The sequence below is a fragment of the Sorex fumeus genome, unplaced genomic scaffold, assembly GCF_029834395.1.
Source record: "Sorex fumeus unplaced genomic scaffold, SorFum_2.1 ptg000037l, whole genome shotgun sequence".
Classification (NCBI taxonomy): Eukaryota; Metazoa; Chordata; class Mammalia; order Eulipotyphla; family Soricidae; genus Sorex; species Sorex fumeus.
This window is the reverse complement of record NW_026606094.1, coordinates 26382949-26398805: the sequence shown is the minus strand read 5'-3', so window position 1 is coordinate 26398805 and position 15857 is coordinate 26382949. Positions and strand designations below refer to the sequence as shown.

General features: G+C 49.5%; 2 protein-coding genes across 2 annotated transcripts in view; one reads left to right on the top strand and one right to left on the bottom strand.

Annotated features, from left to right (window-relative positions):
• Positions 1-10673, bottom strand: part of PUS7 (pseudouridine synthase 7) — a 55838-nt gene extending 45165 nt beyond the window's left edge. The window contains exons 1-4 of the mRNA XM_056118325.1: positions 10473-10673; positions 3420-3834; positions 502-586; positions 320-421 (exon numbers count right to left, since the gene is read on the bottom strand). Of these exons, the coding sequence (XP_055974300.1) occupies positions 320-421; positions 502-586; positions 3420-3834; positions 10473-10584 (714 nt within the window). The 5' untranslated portion in view covers positions 10585-10673. The remainder of the gene's footprint in view (positions 1-319; positions 422-501; positions 587-3419; positions 3835-10472) is intronic.
• A 3671-nt stretch (positions 10674-14344) lies between these two features.
• Positions 14345-15857, top strand: part of RINT1 (RAD50 interactor 1) — a 28136-nt gene continuing 26623 nt past the window's right edge. The window contains exons 1-2 of the mRNA XM_056118102.1: positions 14345-14516; positions 15027-15072. Coding sequence (XP_055974077.1) covers positions 14475-14516; positions 15027-15072 — 88 coding nt within the window. The 5' untranslated portion in view covers positions 14345-14474. The remainder of the gene's footprint in view (positions 14517-15026; positions 15073-15857) is intronic.

The window sequence follows — 15857 nt, the reverse complement described above, 5'->3', positions numbered from 1 at the left end:
AAGCCCTGCCAGGAGTGATTCCTGATTGCAGAGCCAGGAGTAAGCCCTGAGCGCTGCCAAGTAAGGCCCCAAATTCCCCCTCCACTCCCAACCCCCGCGGAAACATAAGTAGTTGGGGTTCTGTTTTTTGCTTTTGGCTAGTTTGATTATCATTTAAAGAAAAAGAATATTTCTCAGTGCAATGCCCATTAGATGAAATAGAGCAAGTCACCCTTTCAATGGCCATAACTGCTGCCAAGAAACACTCGTGAACATCCATTCAAAAAGTAGCAATCAAAATCCTGAGAAAACTTTTTCCATATACTTTTATGTGACTTACTTCGATAGCAACACTGGTTTCCTTATTTTTAAAATGCTGGAGCTCTTCTAAACGCTGCTTTTCTTCAGCTGTCAAAACCGTATATACATCTTCTGTGGGGTCCTTTAAGAGAACAGGGAGAATTCATGCACTCAGGGAAACAGTATCTGGAGGAGAGGACAGTGGCTGGAAAGCCCACCTACCTCCTCATCTACTGGGACGGACAAGTCATCCAAGTGGCTGATCTGGCCGTCCTTCCCAATTTCGTGAACAATGAAGTCAGAGTACCTGATGAAAGACAACACACTATCATTTTCTTTCCTGCTAATTCTGTAAGAATGCTGAACGACAGTAGACCTTACAGTTATTACTGGAAATTTAAAAATATCTTTAAACTTGGGGCTGGAGCGATAGACAGTGGGTAGGGCGTTTGCCTTGCACTCAGCCAACTCGGGTTCAATTCCCAGCATCCCTGAGCAGTGCCAGGAGTAATTCCTGAGTGCAGAGCAAAAGTAACCCCTGAGCACTGCCAGGTGTGACCCAAAAAGAAAACACACACACACACACACACACACACACAAAAAAAAAAAAAAAAAACCCTTTAAAATTACATGGAATTGTTTTCTGTTTGTTTCTTCTGTTTGCCAAAATGGGACCCATAACCAGATGCAGCAGGATGCAAAGACTATCACCCTTCAACTGGAGATCTGGCACATGTGGGTGAAAGAGATTAAGCTTCTATGACCAGTTAGGGGGCTGGAGAAATAGTCCGATAGGTAAGGCACTTTGTTTTGCACAGTGCTGACCCCAGTTCTATCCTTGGCACCCACCATGATCATCGTTGTCCATCCCACACCCTCCCACCAAGCACTGAACCCAGAGCAAGCACTGACCACTGTTAGGTGTGGTTCAAAGAAAAAGAGCCATTCAGGGAGCCAGAAAGATAACAGAGGGGTAAAGGTATTGCCTTTTTTTGTTTGTTTTTTTTTTCCAGATGCTAGATAATTTGGACTTGATAAATAATTTATTTATACTGCCCACTATTCATAACATGGGATGTCGCAACCACGCGCTCCTAGAAATCTAAAGTTTTAGATAATTAGGATCTGGAGAAATCTTTGCAGTGAGCTGCTTAATTCCAAGATTATTTTGTGTGTCTCTGGATCATGGCCCTTAATGAGCTGAAATAGTCTCCGGAGGCAGCTCGTGAGTGTGACATCCAGGGTCCCATGGGGGCAGGGAGATGGGAAGGGCAGGCCCATTTCCTGTCCCATGAGGCACCCAGTGAAACCGGCCTCGCACAAAGTCCGGAGGCATCTCTGCAGTGAGATGCTAGGTTCCAAGACTCTTTTGTGTGTCCAAGCTATTGCCTTTTATGGGGCTGACCTGCATCACTTAATATGACCTGCAGGCACAAAGGCAGGAGTACGTCTCTGTGTGCTCCAACCCCCCCAAAAAACCTTTTTTTTTTTTTAAAAAGGGGGACCAAAGACATAGTATAGTGGTCAAGATACTTGACTTGCATACCACCTACTCTGCTTTGATTCCTAGCAAAGCCTCAAGGTCCTCTGAGCACAAAACTGGTTTTAGTTCTCTTTTCTTTTCCTTCCTTCCTTCCTTCCTTCCTTTCTTTTTTTTAATTTTGTTTTTACTGTTACATCTAGTAATGCAATGCTCAGGGCTTACTCTTGGCTCTGCACTCAGGGATCACTCCTGGCAGTGCTAGGGGGAACCATATGGGACACTGGGAATTTAACCCAGGTTGGCTGTATGCAAGGCAAATACCCTAACTGCTGTAGTATCCCTCCGGCCCCCTTGAGCACAAAGCTGGGAGTAGCTTCAGAGTACCACCAGGTATGGTCCAAACCCAGCCCCCACCCCCATAAATATTAAGAATTTGAAAAACATTTAAAATTACATTTTAGTGTTCCCCTTTTTTTGTGCTGGGGAGCCAACCCAGGGTCTCAAATGTGCAAGGCAGTGTTCTACCATTGAGCTATATCCCTGGTTCCAAAATTATTTGTTGAAAAGACGTAAGTAGCACCCATTTACAAAGCATGCCATTGGAGAGTTACTTTTATCTTCGCATTTTATAACTTAAATTCATTATTATTATTCTTCGTAGTAGTATTACTGTTTTTGTTCTGGGGAGAGACCCCCATAGTGCTCAGGGGCTGCTCCTGACACTGCTCAGGAGTGACCCTTGGCAGTGCTAGGGGACAAAACGTGGTGCTGAAACTTGAACTGGGGTCAGTGGAAGTGGACACATGCAAGTCAGGTCTCCTATACTATCTCCAGCTCTTATTTTCTATCTTATTTTTTTCTTTTTTAAAGGGGTAAAGGTTTTTGCTGGGACCACATTTGGTGGTGCTCAGGGCTTACTCCTGGCTCTGCACTCAGGGATCACTTCTGTCACTTAGAAGACTGTATGAGGTACCAGGTGCAAGCCAAGCAGGCCCTTCCCACTGTACTATTTCTCCATCCCCTCCTTAAATCTTTTAATGGATTATTTTATCCACGCAGGAGGCAATCCTTCACTCTACCTCCTTGAGACTGTCAGTATAAACAATGGGAGCAGAAAGCTAGATGGAAGAATGTATTGCTGCTACCCTTCTGTTTGGGCTGGAGCAATGGCACAGCGGGTAGAACGTGCCTTGCACGCGGCCGACACAGGCTCGATTCCTCTGTCCCTCTTGGAGAGCCCAGCAAGCTACCGAGAGTATCCCGCCCACATGGCAGAGCCTGGCAAGTTACCCGTGGCGTATTCGATATGCCAAAAACAGTAACAATAATGGGCCTCACTTTGTGTTCCTGGAGCGCGTAGAGACCATTGGGCTACACTAGCATGTGATAGGGACAAATGGAAATGTTATTAGCGCCCGCTCAAGCAAATCGATGAGCAACAGGATGACAAGTGACAAGTGACAGGTGACCCTTCTGTTTGGTTTGGTTTTGGTTTGCGGGCCACACCTGGCAGCGCTCAGGGGCTACTCCTGCCCGGTGCTGGGGAGGATCAAGCAGAGCCAGGCCAGAGCCAGGCACGGCAGGACTTTCTAAGGAATCAATATGACTGAGACACACCCCCCCCCCCCCCCCGCCCCGACACACACAGGAAACGTACCTTTCTTTCAAGATGCCAGAGAACCCCTGGTGAGGGCTGACAAACTTGGTGATGCCGACATCAAGTTCGGTGAGGCCGTGCTTCATCATGTCTGCGAAACTCTCCCCCTCCTCCTCTTCCTCCCCCTCCTCAGAAAGGCCATCTTCCTCCTCTTCTTCCTCCTCTTCCAGCTGTGCCTCAGAATTCTTCTTAGCCTCACTGGCCCTCACATCTCCACCCAGCCCCGGGCTGTCAGCACGGGGGGCAGCGTCATTGGCTTCAGCCACGTGGCAATCTAAGAGCTTCGGCCTTTTCGCCTCCTCACCCGAGGCCACACTGTCATGGTCTTCGACAGCCAGGGAGCCCCGTTTCAGCGACACACTCGTCACTTCTGTCATCTCCATTATTGCGGTGCCAAGAAAACATTTAAGAAGACCTTTCAGGAAGAGAACAGAGGCAAACAGTCACTTCTACAAGGAAGTGGTCTCAGCAGATGAAAGCACAGCTAACTTTTGTTCAAAGGATTCTCAAGCATCGCTTCATTCAAATAAAAATACTACTTTCAAGGACAATCTTAATCAGGGAAGTGTCAAAAGTTTTAGCTAGGAGTTGGAGTGATAGCACAGCAGGTAGGGCATTTGCCGAGCTCACGGCCGACACGGGTTCGATTCCCAGCATCTCATATGGTTCCCTGAGAACCGCCAGGAGTAATTCCTGAGTGCATAAGCCAGGAGTAACTCCTGTGCAATGCTGGGTGTGACCCAAAAAGCAAAACAAACAAACAAACAAAAAGTTTTAGCTATAAAAATACACATCTCGGGGCTGGAGAGATAGCACAGCGAGTAGGGTGTTTGCCTTGCACACGGCCGATCTGGGTTCGATTCCCAACATCCCATCTGGTCACCTGAGCACCACCAGAAGTAACTCCTGAGTGCAGAGCCAACAGTAACCCCTGTGCATCGCCGGGTGTGACCCAAAAAGAAAAAAAAAATACACATCTCAGGGGGCCAGAGTGAAAAACAACAACAACAACAATAAAAACACATCTAGTACTTTTTAAAACTGAGATAATAGGGGGGCCTGAAAGATAAGAGTTTAGCCTTGCATGTAGGCCAACCTGGGTTCTATTCCTGTCACAACATGTGGTCCCCCAGCCCTGTCAGGAGCAATCCCAGTGCATAGAGCCAGGAGGAGCCTCTGCACACCACCAGGGTAGCCCAACAAATTAACATGGACATGACTGACACACTGCATTATACTAGTATGAAGTGTGTACAACATAGTGCTTTGCTATTTGTGTTACCATATAGGTACAAAAATTATGCTTCCCAGGAGGAATTTTTATTGCTCTTTTGGTTCACTTTTGGTTTAGGGGCCACACCTGTCTGTGCTCAGAGCTTACTCCTGGCTCTACACTCCCAGAATCACTCCTGGCAGTGCTCAGGGAACCATTTCAAGTGCTGGGGTTTGACCCTGGGTCAGTGCATGCAAGGCAAGTAAGTGCCTTATTTGCTGTCCTATCTCTCTGGTCCCTGTATGGAGGGCTTTTAAAACTGATTCAATTAGCAACTTTCAAATATGCAATTCAGTATTATGCATGATGGTAACCATGCTGTACATTAATACATACCTATAGAATACATCACTATAGCTATAGAATACATCACTAATTCTATAGCTACAAGCCTCTATCTTTAGTGTTTTTATTTTTTTTGAAGGGTGGGGCTGGTGGATGTGGGCACATCCCATGGTGCTGGGGGACTGCGGGCTAGTGATAGTATGAGCATGAGAATTCCACTCTTGGGTCAAGTGCTCCAGACCAGTGGTGTTGGGTTTGGAGGAGGGGAAAGAGGTGGAGGGGACCGTCCACATGCCCACATGCTAAGCCTGACGTACCACGAAAGGGCACCCAGCTTAAAGGGGGAAAAAAAGTCAATGCTGAGGTCAGGGAGCTAGCCCAAAGGGCATATGGAAACCCTAGATTCCCTGGGTTCCGCCTCTAGTACCACATGACTCACAGCGCTGCTAAGTGTGGCTCCAAAACCAAAAAGAACAACCAAGAGGGTGGGGAGGAAATAAAAAATTGTGAAGGAGTTCATATGAGGGACGGGAGAAACTGTACGGTGATCTCTGAGTGAAGAATCAGGAGTAAGCCCTGGGCATAGCCGGATGTGACCCAAAATATACCCTCACATACACATCCAAAAAAAAAAATTCAGTTTAGCAAGGTAAAGTGTTTTGAAGACTGCCTGCACAATGATGATATAAATGGACCTTTCTGGGTTTTTTTTTGTTTGTTTGCAGGGGCACAAACTCTCGTCATATAACGGTTGGCTGAGCAGTGCTCAAGGAGCCATGTGGTGTCAGGGGTTGAACTTAGGCCTCCTGCATACAAAGAACGCACTTCAGCCCCAAGAGCCATGTAAACATGTATAGGTGCTGGCAAGAAAACTCCCTGGTCACTGCTTGGCCCCCTAAGCACCTCTGGGAGCACTGCCTGGGCACAGAACCAGAAGCAGCTGCAGAGCACCGGAGGGGTGGAGGTGGGGCTCAAAAACTAATGTAAGCATGCACGGGCCAGTTAAGAGCATGGACCTAGCCACTTAAAAATGGGATAATGGGTCATTATTCTTTTCCTTTTTGGTCTTGGCAGTACTCAGTACTGACTTCTGCCTCTGCTTTCAGAGATCACTCCTGGCGGGGCTCCATATGGGGTGCCGGGAATAGAATCAAGGTTGCCACATGCAAGACATGTGCCTTACCCACTGAACTATCTCTCTGGCTCCCCAGTATGATATAAAAAAAAAAAAATCTCATTCCCTTCCTTTTTGTTTTTTTTTTTTTTTTTTGCTTTTTCGGTCATACCCGGCGATGCACAGGGGTTACTCCTGGCTCATGCACTCAGGAATCACTCCTGGCGGTGCTCGGGGGACCATATGGGATGCTGGGAATCGTACCCTGGTTGGCTGTCGGCTGCTTGCAAGGCAAATGCCCTACCTGCTGTGATATCGCTCCAGCCCCTCATTCCCTTCCTTTTATTGTAAATGCAATGTCTGGGAGTTGTATACTTGGTTTTGGGGTGCTGAGTGGAAGTTACACTGACCATGGGGGGGGCAGCATGACCACAGTGTGGAGAGCATGGGGCTCTACCACCAAGACTCACCCCCAGGACCCCCCCTAACATGACACATTTTATGTCATGTATATTTTTTCACAAGGGGGGGAGAGGAGAGAAAACAAAGACCCACATTATCATATAACCAGTTCATACACGATGTACCGAAAACAAAGTGTAAGCCACTTACTTATTCTCCAGTACTAAGCAGCTTGAGAGACAGGTGGCAGTGAGAAAAAAAAAATCCATACTTAACTAAGCTCTTGAATGTCTAATTCAACCCTATTTGATACTCCTGGAGATACAGAAAGAAGCTGCCCCTATACTGGGGACATTGGTGCTGGGAAATGTGGAGGGGTGGGTGTTGGAACACTGTATAACTGAAACCCAATCATGAACAGCTTTGTAAGGGTCTATCTCACGGTGATTCAATTTTTAAAAGATTAAAAAAAAAAGTTTTCCCTTATAATGGGAGCTTATATTCCCACCTTCCCCCCCCCCCCCACCATCCCAAGCACTGCTGGGTATGGACCCAAAAACAAATATTAATTTATTTCTCTTTTTCAGGGGGACTGAGAGATTATGGGACACACCCATCAATACTCATGGGACCAAGTGGTGCTAGGGAACAAACCAGGACATCAAGCATACAAAACGTGCACTTCAGTCCTTTTAACTACCTCCCCCAACCCCTATCTCTATCCTTTTTGTCTCCAATTTTCCCTCTATTATTATGAAGGGGGGTGATAGTGATAGTACGGAGTGATATCAGCAGGTAGGGCGTTTTCCTTGTACACAGCCAACCAGGATCTGATCCCCGGCATCCCATATGGTTCCCCAGGACTGCCAGGAGTGATTCCTGAGTGTAGAGCCAGAAGTGACCTGTGAGCACAAAGCCAGTAGCAGTCCCCAAGCACTGCCAGCTGTGGTTCCCCAAAACCAAAGAATAATAATCATTAATTGCACCTCATTCCCCAAGGAATGTCAACACCAACTAAATGAAAATATGGGCAGCACCCCCCAACTTCTCACTCTCCCCTATGCTGACAGGAATGAACTTCTCAAGGGCTGGGGGTCGGCATGGGTTACATCTAGCATCCCTGGGGTGAGACGATTAGCAGGTCTTGGAGCTGAAGCATCAACTACTGGTTTCCACTTTTATTTGGTGAACAGCAGGTTGTGGGGTAGGAAATGGAGCTGGATCCAGGTTACGGCATATGTTTAAGTGGGTCAGTTCATGTCTCTGAGCTTCAGTTTCTCACTGCAAAAATGATGACTTGGTCAAAGGTCGGAAGTAGCTGTTCCTATTGAACTGACAGCCATTAATATTTATTATGGAAAGGCTTATGAGACAGAACTGCACTGCTGAGTCTGAAAAAATTAAACAAAACAAAGGAACTTCTTAGGCTTCCTCTGTTCTCAAAGCAACGATAAAACATGATTTTCTCCTTTACTTATCATTTAATTTTAAGAAATTCTCAAAGCATTTCCAATAGCACCAAACAGACTTTTTGGGTTCCCCCTACTCCCCAAGACTTTTTCATGATACTCATGGATACTAATCTGATTTTTTTTTTTAAATTTTGGGCCACCCCTGGTCATGCTCGGGGGTTATTCCTGGCTCTGCACTCATAAATTTCTCCTAGAAGTGCTCAGGGGACCATATGGCATTCTAGGAATCAAATGTGGGCCGGCCTCAAGAAAGGCAAGTGCCCTACACTCTGCTCTGGCCCTCAGTAACTGGATTTTTAAAAGGGAATGAGGGGACCAGTGTGATAGTACAATAGGCAAGACACTTTGTCTTGCACATGGCTAACCGGGGCTTGATACCCCCCAGGTGGTCTCCAAGCCCCATCAGGAGTGATCCATGAGCACAGATCCAGGAGTAAGACCTGAGCATCTCTGGGTGTGATTGCTTCCCCAGAAAAAAATCTGGAAAGGAGCCATGTTAGACTTAACCCATTTAAAAATCCTCCGGAAGCTTCCATTTCTTAAATGCCTCTACTCCCCATCCCCTACAAACAAAGAAGTCAGTAACTCTAGCTCTGGCAACAGACTTTCCTCCAGCAGGGCACACATTATGTTCTAAAATGCAAATGGTTATTGAACCGTTTATCCCCAAACACTCACTGAACACCACTTATGTGTCTGACACATAAGGGAAAATTCCCTGCCTTCACTGATCCAACTGTAAGGCAAAAGGGAAAATTCCCTGTTTTCCCTGATCTTAGAAATGTATCTGAGGATAAATCAGAGAATAACATAAACAACGTCAGGACATGCAAGTGTAAGAGTTATAAATCAAGCAGAGTCAGGAGATTTTAGTGTAAGTGGTGGGGGGACATGCTTTAGTGATAGCTCTCAAGGTGATGTCTGGGAAAGATTTGAAGAACTAGGGCAGGAGCGACAGGACAGCGGGTAGAGTGCTCGCCTTGCAGGCTGCTGATATGGATTCAATCCCTGGTACCACCTATGGTGCCCCAGGGCACCAGGAGTGATCCCTGAGGGCAGAGCCAGGAGTGAGCTCTGGGCACCATCCCTCCGCCCTACCCACCCTCCAAGCTCCCAAAAATGATCTGAAAAACTAGGCATGAAGAGGTATGTGAGAGCTCCAGGCAGCCCCAGCAGGATGTAAAAAAGAACCCAAGGGAGCCAGCTGCCTTTCTCCTACCCAGGGATAAAGGCTGCATTATGGTAACAGCTGGACTATATCAACTCATCAACAGTTGTTAAAGACTACTGGCTATTTGTCTAATAACTGTACAAAATCTCTGTCACCCCTTTTCATCACATGTTCGCTCTGATTTCTGTCCTCAGCTGTCTTCAGGGCATCTCCCGTGCCAACAGGGGCACAAAGACACCCGTTTCACAGTGGGCTGCAGTCCAAACAAAAGTCCCAATAGGTAATCCTGCATTTTTGGTGTGATTCAACAATAGGCTAACAACGGGACAGGATATTTTAAGAAGAAAAAAAAAAAACTCTCTCCAAACTCAATGCCTCAGCAGGCAAGGAAGAGGTGCTTGCTGCTTGCCCTCTCTGTGCAGGGGTGCAGTGTTGGCAGGGACGTTGTGGCAAATCCACAGGCGCCTCGTGCACTCAACACTGTCCGGGCCCAGGGCTCTGCTCGCACCAAGCTTCCCCCACCTTCTCGAGCCGACTATGGGGAATGCACACACACACACACACACACACACACACACACACACACACAGACACCCACACACAAAACACAAAACTCTGGGAGAATACACACACACACACACACAAACACCCCCCCCCCAACTCTGAGGGAATGCATACCACACACACACAAACACACACACACCCCCAACCAACTCCGGGAGAATGCACACCCCACCCCCCAAAAAACAAACGTACCCCGACTCTGGGGGAATGCACGCGCCCGCGCGTGCGCACACACACACACGCACACACCCGACTCGGGGAATACACACATACACACACACCCCACACACAAAGACACCCCAGACTCTGGGGGAATGCACACACACACACACACACCCCCAACACACACACTCCCGAATCTGGGGGAATGCACACATGAGCGCGCGCACAGACACACAAACACACACACCCGGCAGAGTGCGGGCACGGCCCCCTAGCTAAGCCTCACGGTGCCAGGAAGGCAGCAGACGGGGGTGGGTGGGCGAAAGCACGTGGACAGGGCTCGGGGTAGGAAAGACCAGCCTCCTCTTCCGGGCGGGCGCGTCCTGGGAGCTCCTGGGGCAGAGGGAAGGCGGCGCGGGACCCGGCTCCCGAAGCTGACAGCGCCGCGGCGAGGGGAGGGCGCGGCGCGCGGGGGGCCAGCAACCCCGGGAGCTCCCCGCGCGTCCCCACGGGCACCCAGCATATGTCCGTCTGCACAGGCCCCCTCCGGGCCGGGCCTTGGGCGGCTCCGCGGGTGCCAAGGCCGGGCCGCGAGAGGCCGCGCACTTACCCCGGGAGTGGGAGCGCGGGCGAGCCGCGAGGGGCCGGCGACGCTGCTCGGTGCGCAGGAAGGCGGCGGCGAGGACCTGGAGGAGAAGCCTGCGACGAGGCGGGCCCCGCATAGACAGTCAGCCTGGACACCCGGACCTCGGAGCTCCAGGTGGGGGAACTCGCCCGAGGCCCGGCTCGCACACGTGCGGCGCAGCGACGCGACGCGGCAGGCCGCGCCCCCTGGGCGGAGCCCGGGCCCCACGCCGGCCCCGCCCACTCCGGCCCCGCCCCTACGCAGGCACCCCGCCTGACGTCGGCCCCGCCCCCACGCCGGCCCCGCCCCCACGCGGGTTCCCTGCCTGACGCCGACCCCGCCCTCCTCGACGCCGGCCTCTCCCTCCCGACGCAGGCCCCGCCCCCACGCCGGCCCCGCCCCACCCCAACGCTTGCCGCTGGGTGTGCTGGAGGCCGCGCCCACCTTCCCCACCTCCAACCAGCTGCTGCGTCCCTAAGGGCGGCCCTCCGCAGGGAGGCGACGCCCTTGCTGCCGGGGTCCTTGCAGTGGAAAGTCAGTGTGGGACCTCCCAGGCGGTCGCATCCGAGCTTTGGTAAAAGCTTTTTTCTGTCATGCACCAAAAAAATCCTTTGGGACTACGGAGTCCCATGCACTCTCCATCCACATATGGTCCTTCCATTGATTAGAAATTCTTAGTTTTAGTACTAACAGTTGTCCTTAAGCAATATGTGTGTATTACATACATTAATATATTCATTTGCATGGCAGAGCCTGGCAAGCTACCTGTGGCGTATTTGACATACCAAAAATAGTAACAATAACGGGCCTCATTCCCCTGACCCTGAAAGAGCCTCCAAATACAGCAGCGTTGGGAAAGACGAGAAAGGAGAGGTTGCTAAAATCTCAGGGCTGGGACGAATGAGACCTTACTGGCGCTCGGGTAAATTGATGAACAGTGGGATGACAGTGATACAGTGATATAGTTACCCCATATGATCCCCCCTAGCACCTCCAGGAGTGACTACTAAGCACAGAGTCAGGAGCTACTCCCTTAGGACAGGTGACAGGTGTGGCCCTAACCCAGAAGGAAAGAAGGAAGGAGGGAGGGAGGAAGGGAGGGGGAGAGAAAAGCGGGGAAGGAAGAAAGAAAGGAAAGAAAGGAAGGAAAGAAGGAAGTAAGGAAAAAGACTAGGGAGATAGCTCAAATGATCAGGAACCCATCCCATGCATGCAGAGACTTCACTTTGATGGCATTCCTTGGTTCCTTGAAAAATGCCCACAGGCTCTGCCCCCACCCTCCAACAAAATTCAATGATGTGGGTGAAATGCTCTGGGTGAAATGAACTTTATGAACTGGATAGAGAGTACTTGTCTTGCATCTGCGACCCTGACCCCGGTTTTCAAATATGTAGCACTACAACATGGCTACAATAGCTATCATACCTTAGCATCCTCATGACTTTGTGACTACAGGGTTTGTACCTGTGATCCTCTTCACTCATTTTAGCCAGTTTGTCTTCTTCTCGCTGACAATAACTGATGTTCCATCTGTTTTCTTTATCTAGGAACTTAGGTTTTTGTCTTTTTTTGGGGGGGGGTACGGCACTCAGGGTTACAACCTGGAAATGCTCTGGGCTTTCTCATGGCTTTGTGCTCAGGAATCATTCCTGGCATAACAAAGAGGACGATATGAGGTACCAGGGATCAAAACTTGGCTGACTAGCAGCAAGTGCCTTAATCCTTGTACCATGTCTCTAGCCTCTGGTTTTGCTTTGTTTTGTTTTATTCTTAGTAAAGATTTCATAATGCAGCATTTCCCACAAGTAGAAGAGACAAATAGCAGCCTGGCTGCCTCAAGTCTGTTTTATATCCTGACTGGCTTCTAGAGCTCTCTAGGCATACCTTGTTCTTAAAAATCTTTTCAAACTTTTTTTTTTTGGTGGTGGTGGTGGGGGGGGACAGCCAGCAGTGCTTAGCACTTATTTCTGCACTGTGCTCAAGGATCACTCCTGGGTGTGCTTGGGGGGGCGGGCCCATATGGGGTGTCAGGAATCAAACCCTGGTCAGCCCTGGACAAGGCCCCTAATATTCTTCTTCCTTTTTTTTTATTCCCTCATTTTCTCTACCCCCAGGAGCGTTCCTAATTTTTTTCTTCTGATTATTTTCTGAACTTTTCAGTTTTGCAGTCATTTATTTGTGTGTGTGTGTGTGTGTGTGTGTGTGTGTGTGTGTGTGTGAATGGTCTGTTATTTATTTAGGAATGGTAGGGTGGGGGCCACACCTGACAGTGCTCAGGAGACCATATGTGGTTCTGGGCATCTAACCCAGTCATCTGCATGCAAGGGAAGCACCTTTCTCCTGTACTATTTCCCCAGCCCCAAATTTGAAAAATTTGTGTATTTCAAATAGTATTTTAGTTGGGGGACATAGCTCACAGGTAGGAGTATAAGTAGGAGCTACCCACCGCCATCCCTTGTACACCCAACTGGCAAAAGTATCTGAAAAAGAATTAAAAAGTATTCCTTTTTTAATGGTTGTGGTAGAATTACATAAATCAGGATATTGATTTACATGCATATACATTATACATATATAGTTTTAATTGATGTTTGTTTCCTGTAAGAGTTCCTTCCCCTGCCATCTCAACTGACTCCCCCACTGTTTTTCTTTTAGCTTCCAGAAAGTTACCACCAAATCTGCTCCTGTAGGAAATTGGAGGGTCTTATCTAGGGAACTTGATCAACTTTAAAGGAAAGGTCCAAAGATAATGACATCAGACATTCCCCAACCAAACAGCCCAAGCCAACTGCATTCAAGTACCTAGTCAAGAACACTTTTAGAATGGTGGACGGATGGGTGTTGGAATACTGTATGACTGAAATCCAATCACAAACAGCTTGTAAGGGTCTATCTCACAGTAGTTCAATAAAAAAGTTTTTTTTTTTTTTGCTTTTTTTTGGGTCACACCTGGCGATGCACAGGGGTTACTCCTGGCTCTGCACTCAGGAGTTACTCCTGGTGGTGCTCAGGGGACCATATGGGATGCTGGGAATCGAACCCGGGTTGGCCCCGTACAAGGCAAATGCCCTACCCGCTATACTATCTCTCCAGCCCCACAATAAAAAAGTTTTAAAAAAAGAAATTAAATTAAATTAAAAAACTGAAAATACTAAGAAACCATTACTAATAATTATTGTAAGTAAAAAAATAAATAAAATGAAAATATTAAATGGTAAAAAAAATAGAACACTTTCAGTCCACGTGGGATATCATATAAAATATAAACCAGGGATTAGAAAAATAATTGAGAGATTAAGCTTCTTGCTTTGCACACGATTGACCTGGGTTCCATCCCAGCACCACCTATGATTCCCCTGAACATTTGTCCTGAGTGATCCCTGAGCCCAGAGCCAGAAGTAAACCAGGAGTAAACCCTGAGCACATCCCTGAGTCCAGAGCTCAGGAGTAAACCCTGAGCACTCCAAATAAATGAAATATTCCAACTGAATTCATGTGTTAAAGGGAGAGATCCTGGGGCTGGAGCAATAGCACAGCGGGTAGGTCATTTGCCTTGCACGCGGCCACCCCGGGTTCGATTCCCAGCATCCCATATGGTTCCCCCGAGCACCGCCAGGAGTAATTCCTGAGTGCCTGAACCAGGAGTCACCCCTGTGCAATGTCAAGTGGGACCCAGAGAGAAAAAAAAAAAAAAATAAAGGGAAAGGTCATTAAGAGCCCCAGAGGTGGGGAGGAGATCTTTTACCCGAGGGGGCGGAGTTTGAGGGTGGCCGACTGGGCCTCCGGCCCGCGGGGGGCGCGCGAGTGCGCGCTGAGCTCCGGCCTCCGTCGGCGGGGCCTGTCTGGGCCGGGAGGCGGGACGCAGAGAAACGGGAGAGGAAGCCGAGGTGGCGCTTGGCTCGGGGCTTACGCTGCTGGTCGCGGGCGCGCTCGGACGTCACCTGCCACCCTGGCTGCGCCGGAGCGGCGGCCGCGCGCGAAGCGGGGATGCTCCCGGCCGGCCTCAGCAGCGAGGCGCCGGCCGCGCAGGTGAGGCGACCCCCCCACCCCGGCCGCTCCGGAGTGGGGGTGGGGGGCAGGGATGTGAGTGGCCCCAGTGAGGTGGCACTTTGGCACCCCAGTGCGTCGGGAGGCGGCCCTCGCCGGCTGGAGGGGAGGAAGGAGGTGACCCCTGCAAGTCCTGATTAGACCCCTGCAGCCCTGGCCGTCACCACGCCGCTCGGGGGAGATATTTCCCCGGAGATCGCCCGGGAAGGTGACCTGTCTTTCGGGGGGGGCGGGGGGACTCGACCCCGGGGGTCGGGCTAAGTTAGTCCAGTGGTCTCGGGGAGGTGGCAGCGGTGGTTCCAGTGGTGGCCCTTTGAAGGAACCAACATCAGAAGGCCCTAGGTCTCCTGGGAGGGCCCCGGGGAAAGGTCTGTGCCTTCACCCACACCCCGTTCTCTGAATGGTGACCCCCTCACCCCACCCCCGCCCCAACCATGTGTCAATTCCATCTGTCACTCATGCCACAATGTTTGTCATTCCTGTTCTCTCTAGTGTGGCGCAGACAGCGACGAGGAGAGGAGGCACTCGGAGGAGAGAAGTAAGCCACCTGCACCCACCTTAGCATTGGGCACCCCACCATCCCTCATCCCTCCAGACTAGCCTCCCCAGCTCCTGCCCCCCAGGGAGGGGCCTCACTGTTGCCCTTTAGATGAAGTTTCCCCTCCTCCCATACCATGTGCTCACATGGTATACAGTGTTGGTTATCGGTATTCATGTATGTTTATCTTATGTGTGTGGTTGTCTTTCTAAAGCTGTGGCATATGGAAGGTTCCGCTGGGTAAAGTTCCCTGACCCCTTCCTAGGGCAGGAAGTGGGGTGGTCACTGGAGGTCTTTGTCCCTGATCGCTGGGTTCCAAAGATTTGCGCCCTGGGCCTGGTTACTTTATTGAAGCATCAACTTACTAAGCATCAGAAATTTGAAGGAGCTAACCACTTAGGAGAGAAGGCCCGTTTGCCAGATTCAAAAGAGTCAAGTGATGATTATTTGATCAGACTTAAAACCTTCATTGAATTTCTGATTAAAAGTCAGTCTGGGAGCTGCAGAGATAGTACAGCGGGCAGTTTGCTTGCCTAGCTTGTGGCTGACCCAGTACTGCATATGTTCCCTCCCACACTGCCTGGTGGGATCCCTGATTACAGAGCTAAGAGTACAGCTGGATATGGCCACAAACAAACAAACAAAAATGTTTATCCAGCATGAGGAGTGTTACTCAGAGTTAGAGCATCTGCTTTGCTCTTAACTCTATGCAAGGACCTAGGCAGAATTCCCAGCACCACATAAAAAATGATCAAGTAGGGGCCAGAGCAATAGTACAGTGGGTA